Below are 23,688 nucleotides of genomic sequence, written 5' to 3' on the forward strand. Positions count from 1 at the left end.
AGTCGCTCTATTTAAGCACAGATCATTTCCACCAAATTTTTAAAAATGGTTTTAAACAACTGTAAAAATTCACCGAACATATTTTGCTTCATCTGCGGAAAATTTTGTATTGCATCGCAACTTAAAGCAATCACAGAAAGTGTTATACTTTGTGAACTAACTGAGAGAAGAGCCATCTAGCACTGAGTTTGTAAATCGGCAGGTGAACTTTGAACATATAAGCGTATTGTGTATTAGTATTATGTATGTTAGAACAGACTACAAATAGTCGAAGCTAACAAGGAAATTATTATGTATATAGGTTACAACGGAGGTTCAATTAGTTTTAAGATTCATTCTGTTATAGCATCCAGTAGATGTAAGATAGAAGAAAATAAATATTGTAACTTGAGTCGAAGGAGTTGCATTTTATTTCATGGTCCTTCGTTCGCCATAAAAAAGTAATTTAGCGAGACGGAGTGATATACAGTCCACAAATCAATTATAACAAGTTCAAGTGCGACAATTTCAATCGGTGCGACAAACTGTTCTAAAAGTACGGGTGCCTGAGAATTGGCCGGTTAAATTTGAAATTTCCGAGGAGTGGAAATAGTTAGGTTCATGGAAATTAAAATCGTCAAATCCACTAATTCAAAGAAAAAAACCGAAAATCGTTGGACAATAGCCGTCGAAGAAAAGTTGTTGTGCGCAGAGTGGTACAAGGTCACCGAGTTGGTGGACACCAGTGGTTTTATATCGCATTTGGGAAGTCGATGGCCAAGGGATTAATCTAAGTTGGAATTGGTACAATTGGCAGATATTACGGCAAAGCAAGATCACCGAGTTGGTGGAAATTTCCAGTTGAAATTCGTCGAAGAAAAGTTGCTGTGCGCAGAGTGGTACAAGGTCACCGAGTTGGTGGAAATTTCCAGTTGAAATTCGTTCGACACAGGGCTATCACACATATACCGTTCCGAAGCAGTCTCGAAGTAAGCCAATCGTTTGGAACAGTGAAAAGGGTCATCAAACGTTGAGCGGTAAGACGAATTATTCAGTGTATTGTGCGTTACATTTTACTCTATCCATCCACTGTGAGTGTAATTGAATCGGTAGTGAGGTTTCTGTAGGAGCTAGAGTGCTCTGCTTGAAAGTTTTGGCGCCAAGCGTAACGGTTGGTGTACACAAAGAGTAATCGCTTGCCAAGACCGTTAGTTTATTACTTACCGCTGCACCAGTGGACCTGAGGATTAATTAAAACAATTTTCGAAAGTTTCACGCATTTATTCATCGAATATAAAGTTTTACGCACGACAAAATGGAAAAGCGAGTAGCCCACCAGCGTGGGAATGTTGATAAATTTATCGCTTACTGTGAGTCTGTGGTGAATATGCCTCAACCGAATATCACCAAGGGTTATCTAGAGGCGAAGACAAAAATTATCAGCGAATTTTGGGCCAAGTTGGACAAGGAGAATGACGAAATATTAAGCACGGAAAACTCATATATGCACAGCAGACGAAGAAATCGGGAACAGCTTCACGATTATAGAACATTAGTTGTGTGCTGCATATTGATCTGAGGATCATACATTGCCCGCCTAATGAATATTGTTGTTGTGTGCTGGATATTATTTTTCAGCGTGCAGGTCTTAGCTGTATGCCTGTTTTATAATATAAAATGACGCCATTTTTTTCAATTCAATAAACAACCTAATTTATCGTTTAATAGAAGAAATTGATTTAATTAACTTTATCAATTTTATTTGCGTTAGCAAAAATAAACAAAAAAACTTTTTCAATTTTTTTTTTTTTTCAATTTTATTATTATTATTTGTTATTAGCCGTAGATTTATATTTAAATTCATCATATTAAATTGCTAACAGAATTTTTTTTTGCTTACGTTTTTTCCGGTCAGCCACCCAAGTACGGACCGCGACCATCGATGCTTAACCTCAATTTCTGACTGCCAACGACTTTACCTTAAGATTGATCTATCTAATCCTATCTTATTTACTGCTACGTCCTCGTTAAACTTCATTCCCTCCACTCTTTTTCAAACTGGCTTGGGACAGTCTTTGGTGGTTGAATGAATCGTGAGCTGGAAGCCGAAAGAATTGGGGTTAAGGGACCAACGTTGAGGTGGAACAACACGATCAGGAAGCCAAAGGATAGAACGATCCCAGAATTCTTATTAGCTACTAGGTTAAGCTTTTAAAGGACGAATAACCTTTTGCTCAGATAGGTTCAAAAGAATGGGCAAAGCTTTATGGAAAAGAATGTTCAAAAAGAGTAACACTACCCCGTCGGGCACTGTGCACTTTGATAGGCACGGTGGTCCCGGAACGTGCAGAAATGAGCGGGTCAGAGCTCGAGGATTACCGGGGGCGAGCAAAGTAAAGCTTTCATACTCACCAACCCGCAGTAGCAAGCGTGGTGTTTTAATGCTAAAAACCTTCAAACGAAGCCATAACGAATTATACATTGCCACATATAATGCCAGAACATTGTCGTCAAGACAAAAAATGCAAGAAATGGAAGAAGAGCTAGAAAAGATAAAATGGGATGTTGTGGGAGTGAGCGAAGTGAGAAAACCTGGAGAGGAATGCCTGAAATTACAATCAGGGCATACATTCTTCTACCGAGGAAGTGACAGTCAGATGCTGATGCACGGTGTCGGATTGTTCATAAACAAGCGGTGGTCGGATCGCATAATTCACACGAAAAGCATATCCGATCGAGTGATATACGTAAGCCTGAAGATAAATAACAGATACAGTGTCAAATTAATTCAGGTTTACGCACCCACGTCCACTCATGATGACGAAGAAGTAGAAAGATTCTATGAAGATGTCGAGAAAGCTCTGGACGAAAACCCTTCACATTACCAATATCTAATCGGTGATTTCAATGCGAAGCTGGGAAAACGAGAAGAAGACTCCGAAGTTTCTGTTGGTAGTTTTAGCAACGACCAAAGAAATGAGCGTGGAAATACTTTACTCAACTTCTTACAGCAACACAATTTGTACGCAATGAATTCATTTTTTGCAGGAAAGCCTCAACGGAAATGGACTTGGGCTAGTGCAGATGGTGTAACGAAAAATGAGATCGATTACATCATAACTGGCTGTAAGTCAACCGTTAAGAACGTTACGGTCCTAAACAATTTTTCAACCGGTAGTGATCACCGAATGGTTCGTGCAAGAGTCACGTTAAATACCAGATTTCAAAGATCACAACTAGTTCAGAAAAGTGAAAGGATTGACGTACAACGGCTTTACACACAAAATGAAGAATTTGCTACGAAAATGACTGCCGAATTAGATAACGTCAACAATCAATGTGAAACATTGGACGAATTGAATACCAAAATCGTCGATACAATAATGGGTTTCATGAAATCCAAATGCAAATCCGTCCAAGGGAAAGAATCAAAACTCAGCAGAGAAACATTAGACCTGATCGCAAGCAGAGCAGAGTTGGTAAAAAACGGAGGACGAGATTCGGTGGAATACCGGAACCTGTCTAAAAGTATCAACAAAGCAAGGAGATCAGATGAAAGAAAATATAATGTCCAATTGGCTCAAAACATAATTGAAGCTAACTGCAATATGAAAGTCCTACGGAGAAAAATGACAAACGCCAAAATAGAAATCTTCAAATTACGAGACAAAACAGGAACGATCCAAACGGATCGAAATGCGATATTAAACATTGCAACAGAATTTTATGAGAATTTGTTTTCTTCAGCAAGACAGAGTCCAACGGAAGAAACCGAAGATAGACCAATAATAAGAAACGTGGGATCGGAGGATATGCCCGACATAACTGTTGATGAAGTCAAAGCTGCAGTAGCCGAGATGAAAAACAAAAAGTCTCCCGGAGAAGATGGTGTTCCAGTGGAAGCCATTAAATTAGGTGGAGACTCATTATTAAAGGCAATCACGGCTTTGTTTAATCGATGTCTCCAATGGGAAGAAGTACCAGAAGCCTGGGAAAATGCGGTAATTACATTGCTGCATAAAAAAGGAGACATAACAAAGCTGGAAAATTACCGACCCATAAGCCTATTGTCAACACTCTACAAGTTGTTTATGAAAATCATTACGAAGAGGAACACTAACAAGTTCGACTTCTACCAACCTGTTGAACAAGCTGCTTTCAGATCTGGTTTCAGCACAAACGACCATTTGCAGGTGATGAGAACGCTTATTGAGAAGTGTCGTGAATACAACATCGACATAGTTTTGCTATTCATAGACTTCGAAAAAGCTTTCGATTCAGTGGAAACATGGTCGATATTGGACGCATTAGACGAATGTAGAGTAGACTCAAGGTACTCCAACACAATTCGATATGTGTACGAAAATGCTACTTCATGTATAAAACTTCATAAGAGCACAGAGAAATTCAGAATTGGCCGAGGTGTAAGGCAGGGTGACACTATTTCACCGAAATTATTCACGGCGATTCTGCAGAGTGTTTTTAGGAAGTTAAACTGGAGTAAAATGGGAATAAAGATAAATGGAGAGTACCTGAGCAATCTCCGCTTCGCTGATGACATTGTACCGATAGCAGCGAATCTAGGTCAGGCTCAGCTTATGCTACAACAGTTAAGTGAAGAGGCGAGCAAAGTTGGCCTCAAGATGAACTTATCGAAAACAAAAGTCATGACCAACATCGGGGACGATAGAGAAATCAAAATTGGTGACACTGTCATTGAACGAGTCGACAGCTATGTATATCTAGGACATAAACTGAAGTTAGGTCTGGACAACCAAACTGCAGAAATAAGACGTAGGATTGGTCTTGCATGGGCAGCGTTCGGAAAACTCAGACTAATTTTCAAAAGCAAAATGAATAATAGTCTGAAACGCAAAGTTTTCGACACTTGTGTCCTTCCAGTGCTCACTTATGGAGCGGAAACGTTAACTTTAACAAAAGCATCCGAAGATAAATTGAGAGTGACACAAAGAGCCATGGAACGGAGTATGCTCGGAATAACACTCAGAGACAGAATGACGAATCAATGGATTCGACAACAAACCAGGGTCGTTGATGTCATGGAAAGAATAGCATCTCTGAAATGGAGCTGGGCGGGACATATTGCAAGAAGGACAGACGAACGTTGGACCAAAAAGATCATGAACTGGCGACCATATAAAAGACGAGCTATAGGTAGACCACCAGAGAGATGGACAAACGGAATTAAGAATATTGCAGGTACAAACTGGCAGCAAATGGCAATGGATCGTACGAAATGGAAAGAAGTTGGAGAGGCCTACATCCAGCAGTGGATAGAAACAGGCTGAAAAAGAAGAAGAAGAAGAAGAACGACTTTACCACTGCTGCTATACTGCTTGCATATAGTGGCAGTCTTATTTCGAACCGTTGTTACTTTGCTTTATGCAGCACACAGGCATATTTATACCTGCATGCTGAATATTGACTAAATGAATAAAGTTGTCCGTATTTAGAATGGGTTATGCAACAACATTTAATTGAATTTATTTTCTATGAAATGTAGTACTTCTCCCCACTAAGCAATGTAATCGGATATTATTATTTTAATTCTGAGCCTGGTTCTGAATTAGAGGTTTTTTCAATCGTTCTACAAAAAAACTGTTCACATTAATAGTGAGCATCTATTACGCGAATTAATAAATTAAGATTGGCTCACCTAGTTTGTGTATATTACGTAGGTGGAAGCACGGGGTTTCAGGGGGTTTCGAACATTTAGTTTTTTCATGTTGCAGATATTGCAGTGTCAAATTCTGTCCAAGATGTGACATATTTGCAAGGTATTGGCCTTTTTCACAAAGTATAATCAGCGTAACCTTCGTAAAAAGAATCTTGAATCTGACAAGAGCACGTGTGCCAACGTGTAAAAAACAAATGTTCAAATCTTGTCAAACGGACAGTACATAAACAAATTCCATCATTTATTGCTGAATACCACCAACTATTTCTGTTACCATTTCAAAAGCCTTTAACACCGAAAATGGATTTAAAAGTTCGTTCGTCAAAATTTCTATTGAAATAGATAAATGTAACATTATCATTGCATATTAATTCGGTAAAAATAGAAATAACTTTAAATGAAGGAATAAAATTAGATTTGATAATCATCTTTATGCGTATGTTCTTGAGATCTTCCTTTTATTTCATTAAAACAATAAATTTATTGTTGCATAGTCCATTCTAAATACAGACGACTTTATTCATTTAGTCAATATTCAGCATGCAGGTATAGTTCGATAGTACCATTTAGTCAATATTCGGCATGCAGGTAAAGTTAAGTAATACATCCCACAACTAATTTGAAGATATAATTCAGCACACAGCAAATATATACCTGGGAACCTCACAATATTCCTACGAGCTGAATAATATTGTTGCCGGAACTATATTTTGAAAATATTCATATTACATGTTTATTGTAATACAACACACGGGAACATTATTCAGTCTGCAGCAAATATATGCAGCACACAACAAATGTCGAATTTGCCGAATTTTCCGTGAGGGAAATTGAGGAAGAAGAGATGGTGTCGAAGTATTTCACACAGAGAGAGTTCGAGAAAGCATTTACGGCGTACGACAAGGTGACCGTCAAGATTCAATCTAAATTGGAAAAATTTGAAGGTCCTGGTCCTCAATTGGGTCCTATAACATTCCCTGAAAATGTAACTGTACGGTCCAGCGAAGGAGATACGAAATTGAAACTGAAACCAATAGACGTCCCGAAATTCTTTGGAGATTACAAGAAGTGGATTTCATTCAGAAACATGTTTGATTCGATGGTCCACAAGAATGAGAAGTTCAGCGGTCTCGAGAAAATGCACTATTTGAAGACGTGTCTAGGAGGAGAAGCTGAAGATATTTTATCGCAATTCGACATCACGGAGGAGGCATATCCAGAAGCCTACAAGGTGATAACGAGCCGTTACCATAATGAGGTGATATTGGTGGATACACACATAATGGATTTGTTATCGCAACCGAAGCTGATGTCAGAGTCAAGTGATGCTATTAAATTGGTTGAAAATCGATGTATCAACGTGGGATCCCATTTTACTGCTGCTATTGGTTCAAAAATTAGATAGAGCTACGAGGCGATTATGGGAGCAGACGTTAAAGCCGAAAGTTAGACCTTCTATGAAGGAATTTCTCGAATTTTTAGATACGAGATTTCACGCGCTGGGTTGCCAGCAGGTTTTTAATTTTTCGATCGAATCAACGGATAACTATCAGCCGAGGTATAAAAAATTCAAAAAGAGCTCAGGAAACGAGCACAGTTTCAATCCCGAAGAGCCGTTCCCGCCAAGAGTTCATTAAAATTTCCATAACTCTTCTCAACCTAAACAGAGAAATTGTCCTTTCAATTGTGGCGAAGCCCACCAAGCATCAGATTGTGAGAATTTCCAGAAATCAAATTTAGACCAGCGATGGAGCTGGGTCAACGGAAATAAGTTGTGCAAAAACTGCTTGAAAGGTCACCTTGGAAAATGTTCGTTAAGGCCAGGTTGTCAGAAATGCGGAAAGTATCACCACACTTTACTGCATTTGGAGTCATCAAAGAATCCTACAGTCGCCGCTTCAACGGGTAATAGCCACGCTGGGCGGCAAGGAAATAATACTGAGATTAGGAATCATCACACTAATGTGCAACAAGAGCTTAATCAATTGCAACAGCGAAACGAAATCGAGAGTGTTGGGCAGCAACACATGACCGGCAACACTGATCTACATCCATTTCATTCAGCAACAGGATTGCCTGATTCTGCTGTAAATTAGTGACAGTCGTGGTACCGGAAAAACATTTGTTCTTTTGATTTCATTAGAAAACGGCCAAGTGATTCAAAGCTCTAAGTAAATTTAATTTAATCGTAAAATCGATCCGTTCAAATCGATCAATTATTTCTTTTAATCGAAGTACGTAGTGTGTTGTGTTGTGAGATAACGATTGTTGCTAGCGGAGTTTGCCAAGGAGGTAAAAATTGATTTTTTCGTGAAGCACCAAGTGTGCAGGTTTTCATTTGCAGTTTGATTGATTTACAGGCGAAACGTTCGCGGAACATTATAATTACACGAATCAACAGCCTGTGTTGTAAGCTGTCGAATCGTGAACTGTAAGGAATTTGTAAAAATTATTGAAATTGATCAGGAATTAATTGAGGTTATGTTTAGTTATAGTTACATCGCTCATACACACACACGCACGCGCATTGATCTGAATTGTTATTTATCGGCAAAGGAATGCTAAACGTAAGACAATTAATGAAAAGCTTTGTTGACATAGTTTAACGATTTATGAAAATTTGTTACAGAAATTTGAAGTGTTTGATTAAAGAGTTGAAATCAAGACGTGACGTTTCCTTTAACTCAACGACACTCACAAATTTAAAATCCAGCCGACAAGAAGTTGCATTTAGCACCAACATTCCTTTGCCCGTTCGCAACATTCTTCAAATTTGTTTATTTTGGATCAACTTGGATTGACACTTGGATAATCAACTTTTCGAAGTCATTTGGTCGCAATGGATAAGCGTAAAGGAGCAATACCAAAAGCAACCAGATCTACATTTACGATTCCTCCTTTTGCTGGTCGCTCTGGCAAAACATCAAGAAGTCCACCAACAACAAGTCAGACAGCAAACACAACATCCGTCGCAGCTGATGAGTCAATGTATCAGTGTGACGTGTGCAATATCACCGATAAAGGCGACAAAGTTTGCTGTGACTCGTGTACCTTATGGTCACACTTTGCTTGTGTCAACGTAACCAGTGATATTGCCAATCATGAGTGGTTTTGTGGGAAGTGCCAACAAAATAAGCAAGAGCCACTCATCGCCTTGACTAGTGAAACGGAAGTTGCTGCCCCAAGCAACACAGAATCAACTGCAAATCCTCCGAACGTGACATATGCACAAATTCCAGCAACGGACGTAGTTAATCCTACCTTGCCACAACCGAGTCAGACAGTGGCTAACGAGCAAATACAAAACATCGAAACTCCTCTAACGCCTCCAAAAATCAACGTCGATCCAAATCGTGCCCGTTCTTATAGATCGAAGTCGTCTACATCATCAGCTCGCAGAAAAGATCTAGCGCTCACCGTGGCCATTTTCGTCATTGATCCGGTTTAATTTATGTTTCTCTCATAGTTGAAAACCTATTTTCATAAATTTGGTGTCGTTTGAAAGGTAAATGTTCACGGTTGATGATTTTCAAGTTTATTTGATTCTGATTTTCCGATGGGGTGGAAATTAGGGGATGTTTTGAGAATAATTAGTTAATTAATGTTTAGGCCATGAAAACTAACGGATTGGCCGCAAAATATAAAATTATTTATTATTAATTTCGATTGTGACTGTAGCGACTGGTATTTTATCCATCTTGTCCGTCTTTTACTCAATTTTTTCAACCACCCTCCTCCCACCACCCTATTTTCAGCAAGTTTTAGTATAATTTTGAGTGTGAAATATAAGACAGGAAAAATTCTAAAATCCACTTCAAAACTATAGGCAAAATATCTCTTCAAGCTGATTTTTCATTTTTAATTTATAAAAAATCACCTTCCACCCATCTCCCACCACCCTATTTTCAAAAAAAAAAAATTATAATTTTGAGTATGGAATATTCGACAGAAAGAAAAATCTAAAATCCCATTAGCAACCACAGACAAATTTTTTCCTCAATCTGATTTTCTATTTTTAATTTTAAAAAAACCCTACACACACCACCCACTTCCCACCACCCAATTTTCAGCAATTTTTTTTAAATAATTTTGAGTATGAAATATTCGACAGGAAAAATTCTAAAATCCAATCAGCAACTACAGACAAAATTTTTTCCTGAATCTGATTTTCCATTTTTAGTTAAAAAAAAACACATATCACACACCACCCACCACCACCACCCAATTTTCAGAAATTTTTTGTGTATAATTTTGAGTATGGAATAATCGACAGGAAAAAATTGTAAAGTCCAATCTGCAAATGTAGGCAAAATTTTTACTGAATCTGTTGCCATTTTTAATAGAAAAAACACCTACCACACACCACCCACTTTCCACCACCCGATTCTCAGCATTTTTTTTGTATAATTTTGAGTATGGAATATGCGACAGGAAAAAAATCTACAATCTCATAAACTACAGACAAAATGTTTCCTGAATCTGATTTTTCATTTTCAATCAAAAAAAAACGCCTACCAAACACCACCCAGTTTTTTAATTTTAAGATAAAATTAAGGTGGACAGCACATCTATAAAATATTCTTAAAGATTGATGGCATAACGTTATTCTCCTAATGTTATTGTTCACCTCAATAAAAAAACCACGCAGCAAAAAGCTTCAAATCACAGGCAAAAATCGGAAAGAAGGTTGTATCTTTTACTTCATGGCATTTATCATGTATTCTCGTATGATTTAAAAAAAATCTAGATCGTCAAAGTAACACAAAATATTTTGGCTATAATACGATAAGAAAAATATTTCTTGCAAAATTTTCCGACGTTTTTTAGTGATCTACAACTATCGCGAAAGTATTGAATTTTCCATATATTTTCTGATTTTCATATATTTTTAGATTTTTAACTATTAACCACTAAAAAACCTCAGGAAATTTTGTAAAATACATATAACACAAATCGGTACATCTGGATTGTGGATGCAGTTCAGTGCGCCTTGTTGCATCTCGATACGCCTTGCTGCATCTCGTTGCGCCTTGCTACATCTCGTTACGCCTTGCTGCAGCTGCATGTCGGTGCACCATGCCGCGAGTCGGTGACATAGCTGCATGTGGGTGTACCTAGCCGCTTGCAGGTGCACCTTGCTGCATGCCAGTGGACATAACATTACATCAAATAAAGTCTAGTCCTCTGGAAAGTCACTCCTATGATCGAAAACGTCCATCAGCAACATTCATTGCAATGAAACTCTTAGTTAAATCAAAAGTGGATCAGTCTGAGAAGAACCAAGATTTTTTTAAGATTCATTTTATTACAGACGGATTTAAAAAAATCGTTGCACCTAATAATTTTGAATGGTCGAATGAATTATTTGAAATGGCCAAATGAAATGAAATTTTGAATCCGACTGTAAGAGAATGTTTTGCAACTCCTCATCAAGATTCATCAAGATGCCTCAGTTGCATAAATCGTTGTATGGATGTTATTAGGCTCACAATGTCTATTACGACATGTAGTACCTCCGACCTCATGTCATAATTACACATCTAGAGCCTAATGTCATAAATAACTATTATCACAGTTCAGTTGAAGTTAAAAAAAAATTAGATGATTTCTAGATGTCGAATTATACTCAACGAAAATATTCTGAATTTTGATTAGAAAAACACAGGTCCAAACAATGTTCTCGTCATAATCCTCGTCATAATCACATAAATAATAAAAATATTTTTTGTACGAATTTCCTCTTGGATTCTGTTATTATAAATATCAAAATCTATGTCTACAATTGATGAATAAACCTGTTGATGTTTGTGGATCTAGATGATCATTTGATCATTATTGCTAACATAACAGTAAAATGGATACCACTTACGTCTCATGCTTAGTATTATTCAAATATTTGGTTAAAATGGATACGCGTGTCATAATACCGTACCGAGAATTAGGCATTGTCCTTAATTTGCATTCGAACAAAATTGAGACATTATACTCACACGTGAAAACAAAATTTAAATTTAACAATGATGAGCTCGCAATTGTGTCAGACAAAATTCGTCAGTTTCATGATAATTTTAATAAAAAAATTGTTAAAAGTGGCAGTTCAATTGAAAGCTTTTTGAGAGATCCATGGATGCGGGGAAAAATCGAAGTCGAGTTCAAACCTAAAGACAATCTCAAAAGAAAAGTTGGACGACCGACAAAGAATTATGATGACTGCACAGCTCGGACGAAAAGGCGCAAAGTTCAGGAAATGTGTGAGTCTGTGTCAAAAGATCAAATCGAAAAAGCAGCTATTCGGCACGTGAAAAAACCGGTTGGAAGAATTGTGCAGCAAATCATTCATTCTACAGTTCCAGAAGTAAAGGAACTCTGCAATAAAGCTGCCCGAGAGGATGTGGTACAATTGACTGGAACGGAAGCAGTGTCGGTGTTAGTCGAATTGAATCTTGGGAAACATCAATACGTAAACCTTAGAAAATTATCAAAAGCCCGTAATGCTGACATATTTCCACCATATTATAAAGTGCTTGAAGAAAAAAAGTTGTGCTACCCCGACTCTTCTTCAATTCATGTTGACGAGAGAAGTGCATCGATAAAATTGCAAGCTCTTCTCGATCATACAACAAAGCGGTTAATACAGTCGTTAAGTATTGAAGAACTTTCAAAACTGCCAATGAATCTGACACTGTTATCTAAATATGGATGTGATGGGGCATCAGGACAAAGTCGCTACAAACAAGTTTTCAAAGATGAAGGAGACAATTCGGACGATGATGATGATTCCAAGGTTTTTATGTGTTCACTTGTACCCGTCAGAATAACCGACAGAGCACTGAAATCTGTTCATTGGCAAAATGCACGTACTGGTTCACCTCGATATTGCCGTCCAATTAAGTTTGTATTTGCCGGTGAATGCAAGGAGCGAACTCTCGAAGAAGTTAATAACATTAAAGAGCAAATAAAGAATCTTGAACCCAGCCAAATTTCGATTGAAGGAAAAACTTATGTCGTCGATCATAAGTTGTTTCTAACAATGTTAGACGGCAAAACATGCTCATATTTGACCAATACCGCCTCATCCACCACTTGCGTCATTTGCAAAGCTGTACCTAACGAAATGAATGACTTGGATTCAGTATCACAAAAACCAGTTGACGAATCTGCATATGAATACGGCCTGTCACCTTTACATGCCAAAATACGGTTCATGGAATTCATATTGCATTTGGGGTATAACATGCCGTTCGAGAAGTGGACTGCATCTGTTAAAGATGGAAATGCACAATTGAAAAAGGACAGCAAGAAACGAATCCAAGACGAATTTCATGACCAAAAGGGAATGCTCATTGATATAGTGAAACCAGGAAGCGGCACAACCAATGACGGCAATACAGCTCGGATGTTCTTCGAGGATCCGGAAACAACAGCATCTATAACCCGGGTCAGCAAGCAAGTTATTGAAAGGTATTTCCATTTTTGTCGATTGCAGCCCATGAATTAAGTTTTGTTTGTAATTTCAGACTTGGAATAATATTACAAACACTGGCATGTGGCCGGGATATTGATGCCGAAAAATTTGGCAGTTTCGCACTGGAAACATACAAGATGATCGTGACGAAGTACACATGGTATAAAATGCCGTGGTCAGTTCATCGAGTACTCATGCATGGATCAGAGACAATAAAGCACAACATACTGCCAATTGGTCAATTAACGGAAGAGGCTGCTGAAGCTCGTAATAAGGATTTTCGTAAGTATCGGGAACATCATACTCGCAAGTTCAATCGCATTGTAACAAATCAAGATATTTTGAATTTTTTGCTTATAAGCTCTGATCCACTTATATCTAACATGCGTCCGATTGTGATTAAAAAGAATTTAGAGTTGCCAAGTCTAGTCACAGAAATGCTATTGAGCGATGATTTTAACAATAAGGGTGATTCTGTTGAGGACTGAATTTAATATTTTATTTGAGATTTTTAATTTTTTATTTCTTTTTACCATTTTATTTTCTTTAACGTAAATTTCCATCCTACATTTATTCCTTTTTCTTATTCTAAAACTGTTGAATTGTTATTTACACGCAAAAAGCTTCCATATCTGAATTGTTAATATTTGGATGCTTACATACTTCAATTGTTAAAAATTGTTAAAAATTAAAATATTTTAAACTGTTTTATAGATTTGTATTTTATGAATTTTTTTGAATGTGTTGTCGTTGTTGTCCATCTACGACAGAAATAAGCGCTGAGCTGTGTGAGCGGTCTCTTTTATAGTAAAATCAATGTTAAATGTGGTAAAAGTGTTGTTGAAGTGAAGAGTTGATTTTTATTGGAAGGAACGACAACAGTAAGAGAACATTTGTCATCAATTTCTAAGAATATTTTAGAAATATTTTGCCGAAAGCAATTGAAATTTTATGAGAATTTGTTTTCTTCAGCAAGACAGAGCCCAACGGAAGAAACCGAAGATAGACCAATAATAAGAAACGTGGGATCGGAGGATATGCCCGACATAACTGTTGATGAAGTCAAAGCTGCAGTAGCCGAGATGAAAAACAAAAAGTCTCCCGGAGAAGATGGTGTTCCAGTGGAAGCCATTAAACTAGGTGGAGACTCATTATTAAAGGCAATCACGGCTTTGTTTAATCAATGTCTCCAATGGGAAGAAGTACCAGAAGCCTGGGAAAATGCGGTAATTACATTGCTGCATAAAAAAGGAGACATAACAAAGCTGGAAAATTACCGACCCATAAGCCTATTGTCAACACTCTACAAGTTGTTTATGAAAATCATTACGAAGAGGAACACTAACAAGTTCGACTTCTACCAACCTGTTGAACAAGCTGCTTTCAGATCTGGTTTCAGCACAAACGACCATTTGCAGGTGATGAGAACGCTTATTGAGAAGTGTCGTGAATACAACATCGACATAGTCTTGCTATTCATAGACTTCGAAAAAGCTTTCGATTCAGTGGAAACATGGTCGATATTGGACGCATTAGACGAATGTAGAGTAGACTCAAGGTACTCCAACACAATTCGATATGTGTACAAAAATGCTACTTCATGTATAAAACTTCATAAGAGCACGGAGAAATTCAGAATTGGCCGAGGTGTAAGGCAGGGTGACACCATTTCACCGAAATTATTCACGGCGATTCTGCAGAGTATTTTTAGGAAGTTAAACTGGAGTAAAATGGGATTAAAGATAAATGGAGAGTACCTGAGCAATCTCCGCTTCGCTGATGACATTGTACCGATAGCAGCGAATCTAGGTCAGGCTCAGCTTATGCTACAACAGTTAAGTGAAGAGGCGAGCAAAGTTGGCCTCAAGATGAACTTATCGAAAACAAAAGTCATGACCAACATCGGGGACGATAGAGAAATCAAAATTGGTGACACTGTCATTGAACGAGTCGACAGCTATGTATATCTAGGACATAAACTGAAGTTAGGTCTGGACAACCAAACTGCAGAAATAAGACGTAGGATTGGTCTTGCATGGGCAGCGTTCGGAAAACTCAGACTAATTTTCAAAAGCAAAATGAATAATAGTCTGAAACGCAAAGTTTTCGACACTTGTGTCCTTCCAGTGCTCACTTATGGAGCGGAAACGTTAACTTTAACAAAAGCATCCGAAGATAAATTGAGAGTGACACAAAGAGCCATGGAACGGAGTATGCTTGGAATAACACTCAGAGACAGAATGACGAATCAATGGATTCGACAACAAACCAGGGTCGTTGATGTCATGGAAAGAATAGCATCTCTGAAATGGAGCTGGGCGGGACATATTGCAAGAAGGACAGACGAACGTTGGACCAAAAAGATCATGAACTGGCGACCATATAAAAGACGAGCTATAGGTAGACCACCAGAGAGATGGACAAACGGAATTAAGAATATTGCAGGTACAAACTGGCAGCAAATGGCAATGGATCGTACGAAATGGAAAGAAGTTGGAGAGGCCTACATCCAGCAGTGGATAGAAACAGGCTGAAAAAGAAGAAGAAGAAGAATTGAAATTGAAAATCAGATTGAGGAAACATTTTGTCTGTAGCTGCTAATGGGATTTTAGAAAAAAAATCTTGCCCAATATGTCATACTCAAAATATACTGAAAATTGTTGAGTACTGGATTTATTTTTATTTTATTAAAAATGGAAACAGATTCAGTAAAATTTTGCACAAAACATTTCTGAAAATTGGGTGGTGGTGGTGGGTGGTGTGTGGTAGGTGTTTTTTTTAAACTAAAAATGAAAAATCAGATTCAGGAAAAAATTTTGTCTGTAGTTGCTGATTGGATTTTAGAATTTTTTCCCGTCGAATATTTCATACTCAAAATTATTTAAAAAAAATTGCTGAAAATTGGGTGGTGGGAAGTGGGTGGTGTGTGTAGGGTTTTTTTAAAATTAAAAATAGAAAATCAGATTGAGGAAAAAATTTGTCTGTGGTTGCTAATGGGATTTTAGATTTTTCTTTCTGTCGAATATTCCATACTCAAAATTATAATTTTTTTTTTTGAAAATAGGGTGGTTGGAGATGGGTGGAAGGTGGTTTTTTATAAATTAAAAATGAAAAATCAGCTTGAAGAGATATTTTGCCTATAGTTTTGAAGTGGATTTTAGAATTTTTTCCTGTCTTATATTTCACACTCAAAATTATACTAAAACTTGCTGAAAATAGGGTGGTGGGAGGAGGGTGGTTGAAAAAATTGAGTAAAAGACGGACAAGATGGATAAAATACCAGTCGCTACAGTCACAATCGAAATTAATAATAAATAATTTTATATTTTGCGGCCAATCCGTTAGTTTTCATGGCCTAAACATTAATTAACTAATTATTCTCAAAACATCCCCTAATTTCCACCCCATCGGAAAATCAGAATCAAATAAACTTGAAAATCGTCAACCGTGAACATTTACCTTTCAAACGACACCAAATTTATGAAAATAGGTTTTCAACTATGAGAGAAACATAAATTAAACCGGATCAATGACGAAAATGGCCACGGTGCGCTGCAACGCCTAGAAGAAGAGCGAAAATTGGATCAAGAGTTGGAACGAGAGGAGATGGAAAGACGTGCAGAAGATCGGAAACGGCGTGAACTGAAGAACAAGCAGTTTCTGGACAAGAAGTATTCCATTTTGGAACAGGATTCGGACGATTCCTTAAGTTACGATGGGTTCGACGACTTGTTAGGTGAAGATCAGAACGAAAACATCCAGGGCTGGAGACAAAACGTTCCGTTTATGGGCATTAATGCTAACGAAAACCGGGATGATCCTTATCCTGCGATTGGGCAGTCAAAACATTTACCTGACATGAACAGTACGAATATCGTTAAGGAAACGAAAGATCAAATTGCTAATCCTATGGACGATCCAGTACCAACCATCGAGGATATTGGAAGCGATTCGGCAATCGGCACTAGTGGCAACAGTCCCACAAATTTGAACACTCAAAGAACACATCCGAACATCAACGTTCAATCTACACAGCAGAACACCGTTACGATACCGAAAGTAACGCAGAACGATTCGCCCAAGTCAACGTTTCAAGTCAACACTCAACCAAATTCGAGTAAGAACCAGTCCGTGCCTTCAAGTGCCAATCAACCTCCGAACAGTCCAGTGCAAAATCAAACAGTGGTTACGAATCAGCCACCGACTTGTACAGCAAATTTTATTAGTCAAGCTCAACCAGTAGCATCGAATAGTGTTCAGTTGACCAATCAACAACAGTCGTTTGCGTCGAACTCTCATTCAACAGGCGTAATGTCAGCGCCAACTAACAACCAAACGGTCATTAACACCACAGATGTGGCATCGAATGTTTCAAATGCAGCTACAAAGCAAATGAATACATCGAATACGTTGACCCACCAGCCCATAATGTCCAGCAATTTTCAAACTGGCACGGGATACATACATCCGTTGTCAAATCAACCACTACCAGTTGTCTATCAGCCATATACATCGAATCCGCATGTAACTCATCCAGTGTACCAGCCAGTCTACTATAATCAACATTTGGTTACGTCAGCGAGTACAACGCAACAACCTGGAATTGCTCAGGCTGCTTCTATGAATAATTCACCAGTACCAGACGCTGGCTATCAATCCAACCAAAGATTTACTTACCCTGGCGCGATGCATCTCCCTTACGCTCCACACTACTACACAGCAGCTGCAGCGCCAAATTCACAAATGATTCAAAATCCCGGTGGCGTCAGACAATTAACTGCAGAACAAATCGCTTCTCGTCAAGTCGTACCGAGAGACTTACCGATATTTTATGGTGATGCAGAGGACTGGACTAAGTTCTTCAGTGTCTATCAAAATTCCACTACTGTATGTGGTTACAACAATAGTGAAAACCTCGGTCGTTTACAGAAAGCTTTAAAAGGAGATGCTGAGGAAGCTGTTCGCAGCCTGTTAGTACACGCTGATGCGGTACCTGAGATTATTCGTACACTGTTCTTATTGTTTGGTCGGCCTGAAATAATTATCGACAAAATGATTACCGATATTCATAAGGAACAGGCACCGAAAGATGATGATTTGGCATCAATCCTGAAATTTGCGATCAAAGTGAAGAACCTAAGTCATTCGATTCGCAATACTGGCGTTATGGAACATTTACGAAATCCAACTTTGATCAATGCAATCACTGACAAGCTTCCAGCTCAAATGCAATTGAGGTGGGCTTATCACAAGCAAGCTGTAGGTTATACTGACCTTGGGGTTCTTGGAGACTGGCTGAGCCAGATCGCCGAAGCGGCTAGTCTTGTAGTACGAAGAAGCATCAAAACCAGTTCGAAGAAAAAAGAACAACAAAAAGATCAGCAAAGTTCAGCTAAACCAAATCCAAGTTCAACGAAGCCAAATACATACGTCAACACACAAGTCGAGAACACATCAGAGAAATGGAATTACCAGTCAGCCACAAAGTTCAAAACGTGTCCTGCTTGTAACAATAGTTCCTGCTCGAAGCTCTCTACTTGCAACAAATTCAAGGAGATGAATCGTAGCGATAAGTCGCTCGTAATCAAAGAGAACAAATTGTGTACTCGATGCCTGGGTGGTCATCACTTCTTTCGATGTCGGTCTAATTTGGTATGCAAGGTCGAGGGATGTAAAGCTAAACACCATACATTGCTGCACAATCCGGAGAAACCGTCTGAGACACCAAACGTCAATAGTAATCAAGGAAATGGTGAAAAAACCTCACCAGATAAATTCAGCACAAATGCAAGTCACACAAACAACACCGTATCCAGACCGAACGACCGTATCGATATATTTCGTATAGTTCCAATTACCGTGTTCGGCAAACAAACATTTATTCATATGTTCGCATATCTGGACGATGGATCAAATATGACTACAATGGAAGCTAGTCTATCCAATGAATTGAATTTAAAGGGCACGTCAGCTCCAATTTGTGTAGATTGGGCATTCGGGTACACCCATTCAGTGGAATCAAAAACAGTTTCGGTGCGAATCTCTGGACGTTTTAATGGATCCGAACAGTATGAATTGGATAATGTGCGAACAGTTAAGGAACTACATTTGCCGACACAGTCGATTTCACAACAGTGGCTTGATCAGTATAAACATCTTCGTGGCCTTCCAATAACTACATACGAGTCGGTAAAACCGAGGATGTTAATTGGCCTGCAGTATTCCCGTTTAACTGTTTCGCTAAAAACGATCGAAGGAAATGTAAAGGAACCATTGGCGTGCAAAACTCGATTAGGTTGGGTAGTTCAAGGCCCGAGCTACGACCAAAACAACCAACTGGAACGCAAGTATAGCATGAACATGTGTGAATGCCAGTCTCATGACATCAAATTGCATCAGTTGGTAAAAGAATATTTCTTAAACGAAAACTTGGATGTGAAAATCCCGAACGCTGTGCTGGAATCGAACGAAATACAAAGAGCGAAGCAGATCATGGAAGCAACCACATCGAAAAAAGATGGTCGATATGAAACCGGACTGCTGTGGAAATATGATCGAATTGAACTTCCCGACAGTTACCCAATGGCGTTAAAAAGACTGCAATGTCTAGAGTCTAAAATGTCGAAAAATCCACAACTCGCGGACAATCTACGAAATCAGTTCCGGCAGTTTGTGGACAAAGGATACATCAGGAAATTGACACCAGAAGAACTTGAAACGAAAAAGCGATTCACCAACTTGGTACTTACCAACATTCCCAGCATTCAACCCTAAGAAACCGGAGAAAGTTCGAATTGTTTGGGATGGCGCAGCCAAAGTGATGAAAATTTCTTTGAACTCCGTGCTACTAACTGGACCAGATCAACTCATACCGTTGCCCGATATACTTCGCAGATTTCGGGAACGACTTATAGCCATGATTGGTGATATAAAGGAAATGTATCACCAGATCAAAGTAATTAAAGCTGATCAGAATGCTCAACGATTCTTATGGAGAGATGGTGATTCATCAAGGAAACCTGACGTATATGTAATGCTGGTTGTATCGTTCGGCTTAACATGTTCACCAAGTCAAGCCCAATTCATAAAGAACAAAAACGCACTCGAATTTATCAAAAGAATTCCCGGAAGCAGTCAACACTATCATCAACAATCACTACGTGGATGACATGCTCGACAGCGAACACACTGTTGATGCTGCCGAAAAACGAATAAAAGAGGTCAAATTCATTCATCAAGAAGGTGGCTTCGAAATTCGCAATTTCATCTCTAATTCGAAGGAACTTCTACGAAGAATCGGAGAGAATACCGAATCGGGAACAGAAATATGAACATCAGCGTCGAACTTGGTACCGAACGCGTTCTTGGCATGTTTTGGAACATGGAAACCGATTGCTTTACGTTCTCATTGAAATTCACAAGAATCAACGAGAATATTCTGTTTGGGAAAACAGTGCCCAACCAAACGAGAAGTTTTACGCACCTTGATGTCCGTGTTCGATCCGCTTGGATTGTTGGCTAATTATTTGATTCACATCAAAATCCTAATACAACACATATGGCGAAGCAACGTGGATTGGACGAAGAAGTAACTCCGTCGATTTTCAATAAATGGTTGGCATGGATCAAAACATTACCGAGCGTTGAAAATATCCAAATTCCCCAGACTATACTCGCCAAAGTTATCTCCAAATGCGCCAAATTCAATCCAGCTACACATCTTCGTTGATGCAATCGAAGAAGCCTATGCCACAGCAATATATCTTCGAATCGAAGACGACGATGGTATCGATTGTTGTTTAGTCCGGTGCTAAAACCAAGGTGGCACCAAATAAACCAACTTCAACACCTCGATTGGAGCTACAAGGTGCGGTGCTAGGAAACTCGCTTGGCAAGCAGTATCAAGTCCAGTCAAACGTTGAAGTTCGATAAGCAAGTTTTCTGGACCGACTCTCAAAAACTAATGGGTGGGTTAACTCCGAAGCTAGAAAGTACAAGCAGTTCGTGCATTTCGAATATGTGAAATTCTGGAGTCATCAGATCAAAACGAATGCGATGGATTCCGTCCGAACATAATGTCGCTGATGAGGCAACTAAAATCAAAAGAGATCGCAAATTGGATTCGTCATCTCGTTGGTACAAGGCTCCAGAGTTCCTGTACGACAAAGAAGAAGATTGGTTCAAAGACCAAGGCGATATCGAATATTTTACCGAAAACGAAGTGAGACCAAGCTTTTCAATGGCTTGTCGTGAAATCATTCGACCGCAAATCATCGACATTGAAAGGTTCTCTCAATGGAATCGGCTTGTTAGAGCTCAAGCATATGCTCTCAGATTCATTTTCAATGTTCGCCATTCACAACAAGAACGTCAATTCGGGCCGCTGGTACAACAGGAAATCCTCGATGCCCGAAAATCACTTGTATCGTCCGTGCACAGTCAGATTGTTTTCTAAGACGAGATAGTGTAATGAAGCACAATCAAAATAGAACCGCTAAAAGAGCAAAAAGACTTCGAAAAGTCTAGTATTCTACGCACTTATTCACCATACATCGACGAAGACGGTGTTATTCGAATGCGTGGAAGAAGCGATGCAGCCACCGTTTTATCGCACGACACGAAACGTCCAATCATCCTTCCAAGACGTCATCGGATTACTCGTCTCATTGTGGATTATTATCATCGACGTTACAAGCACATCAACCATTCTACTGTCCTCAATGAAATCCAACAGAAATTCATTATACCGGCTCTTCGTGTGGTCCTGAAAAGCATTAGAACATCATGCCAAAAATGCAAAAATTTATCGGCAGAACCGAAGATTCCCGAGATGGCCGAGCTTCCTCCTGGGCGATTAGCGGCGTATACTTTACCATTTACTTTCGTCGGAATAGACTTTTTTGGCCCGATAAGAGTTAGAAACGGAAGAAAAACGCGAAACCGTCCAGTGATCATGGAAAAAAGATGGGTTCTATTGTTCACTTGCTTAACGACACGAGCCATTTGGATGGAGATCACTCATTCACTTGAAACGAATTCCTGCGTTATGGCCATCGACAACTTCATTTCGAGGAAAGGCCAGCCGAAGAGAGTCTTCTGCGACAATGGTACGTCGTTTCACGGTTCGGAAAAGGAGCTACGTGACGAATTCAGTAAAATAAACCAAAGGGACTTGGCAGAAAGATTCACTAGTTCTGAGATGGAATTCAGATTCAATCCACCGGCTACTCCACACATGGGTGGAGTATGGGAACGTCTCATTCGCACAGTCAAATCATGCCTTAAACAAACAATGCTAACCAGATGTCCTAACGACGAAATGTTAAAAAATCTAATCGTGTCGGCTGAGAATATCGTCAATTCAAGACCGCTGACTTACGTGGCATTGGAATCGGCTGATGAAGAAGCATTAACCCCGAACCATATCTTGCTTGGATCTTCGAATGGAAGAAAACCGTTGGGAGAGTTCCCCGACAAAGACTTAGCAAGAAACACCTACAAAGCCGTACAAATTCTTGCGAATAATTTTTGGCGGCGATTCGTCTTGGAGTACATGCCAACACTCACCAAAAGAACAAAATGGTTCAAGCAAATGGAGCCGATCAAAGTCGGTGACGTCGTGATAGTAGTCGACGAACGGAACGAGCGTAATACATGGCCAAAGGGAATCGTCGAGAAACTTATGCCTGACAAAAGAGGAATTGTGCGGCAAGTTATGGTGCGAACAGCTAAAGGAATTCGACGACGATCTGTTGGGAAGCTAGCCGTTTTGGATGTGAAACCGCCCATGGAAGATGTCAATCAGGACTCAATGGTGTCGATTCACGGAGAGGGGAATGTTGGGCAGCAACACATGACCGGCAACACTGATCTACATCCATTTCATTCAGCAACAGGATTGCCTGATTCTGCTGTAAATTAGTGACAGTCGTGGTACCGGAAAAACATTTGTTCTTTTGATTTCATTAGAAAACGGCCAAGTGATTCAAAGCTCGAAGTAAATTTAATTTAATCGTAAAATCGATCCGTTCAAATCGATCAATTATTTCTTTTAATCGAAGTACGTAGTGTGTTGTGTTGTGAGATAACGATTGTTGCTAGCGGAGTTTGCCAAGGAGGTAAAAATTGATTTTTTCGTGAAGCACCAAGTGTGCAGGTTTTCATTTGCAGTTTGATTGATTTACAGGCGAAACGTTCGCGGAACATTATAATTACACGAATCAACAGCCTGTGTTGTAAGCTGTCGAATCGTGAACTGTAAGGAATTTGTAAAAATTATTGAAATTGATCAGGAATTAATTGAGGTTATGTTTAGTTATAGTTACATCGCTCATACACACACACGCACGCGCATTGATCTGAATTGTTATTTATCGGCAAAGGAATGCTAAACGTAAGACAATTAATGAAAAGCTTTGTTAACATAGTTTAACGATTTATGAAAATTTGTTACAGAAATTTGAAGTGTTTGATTAAAGAGTTGAAATCAAGACGTGACGTTTCCTTTAACTCAACGACACTCACAAATTTAAAATCCAGCCGACAA

At 38.9% G+C, this 23,688-nt stretch overlaps 3 protein-coding genes and 1 long non-coding RNA gene across 4 annotated transcripts; all 4 read left to right on the top strand.

The window, feature by feature from the left end:
* Window positions 1–307: 307 nt before the first annotated feature.
* LOC119069031 lies at window positions 308–927 on the top strand. Its single transcript, XR_005086267.1, has 2 exons — window positions 308–702; window positions 815–927. It is a non-coding gene; the product is annotated as an uncharacterized LOC119069031 (long non-coding RNA).
* Window positions 928–6,521: 5,594 nt separating this feature from the next.
* LOC119069033 lies at window positions 6,522–7,082 on the top strand. The gene has a single exon (XM_037172902.1). It carries the CDS (start codon window positions 6,522–6,524, stop codon window positions 7,080–7,082), a length of 561 nt encoding a protein of 186 aa, XP_037028797.1.
* Window positions 7,083–8,516: 1,434 nt separating this feature from the next.
* Window positions 8,517–9,125, top strand: LOC119069034 (inactive histone-lysine N-methyltransferase 2E-like). Its single transcript, XM_037172903.1, has one exon. The coding sequence runs from the start codon at window positions 8,517–8,519 to the stop codon at window positions 9,123–9,125; it is 609 nt and encodes a 202-aa protein (XP_037028798.1).
* A 12,067-nt stretch (window positions 9,126–21,192) lies between these two features.
* On the top strand, window positions 21,193–23,688 carry LOC119069035. Its single transcript, XM_037172904.1, has 3 exons — window positions 21,193–21,580; window positions 21,632–23,535; window positions 23,598–23,688. Exons 1-2 carry the CDS (start codon window positions 21,193–21,195, stop codon window positions 23,062–23,064), a joined length of 1,821 nt encoding a protein of 606 aa, XP_037028799.1. The 3' UTR covers window positions 23,065–23,535; window positions 23,598–23,688.

The sequence above is a fragment of the Bradysia coprophila genome (assembly GCF_014529535.1).
Source record: "Bradysia coprophila strain Holo2 chromosome X unlocalized genomic scaffold, BU_Bcop_v1 contig_220, whole genome shotgun sequence".
NCBI classification, from domain to species: Eukaryota; Metazoa; Arthropoda; class Insecta; order Diptera; family Sciaridae; genus Bradysia; species Bradysia coprophila.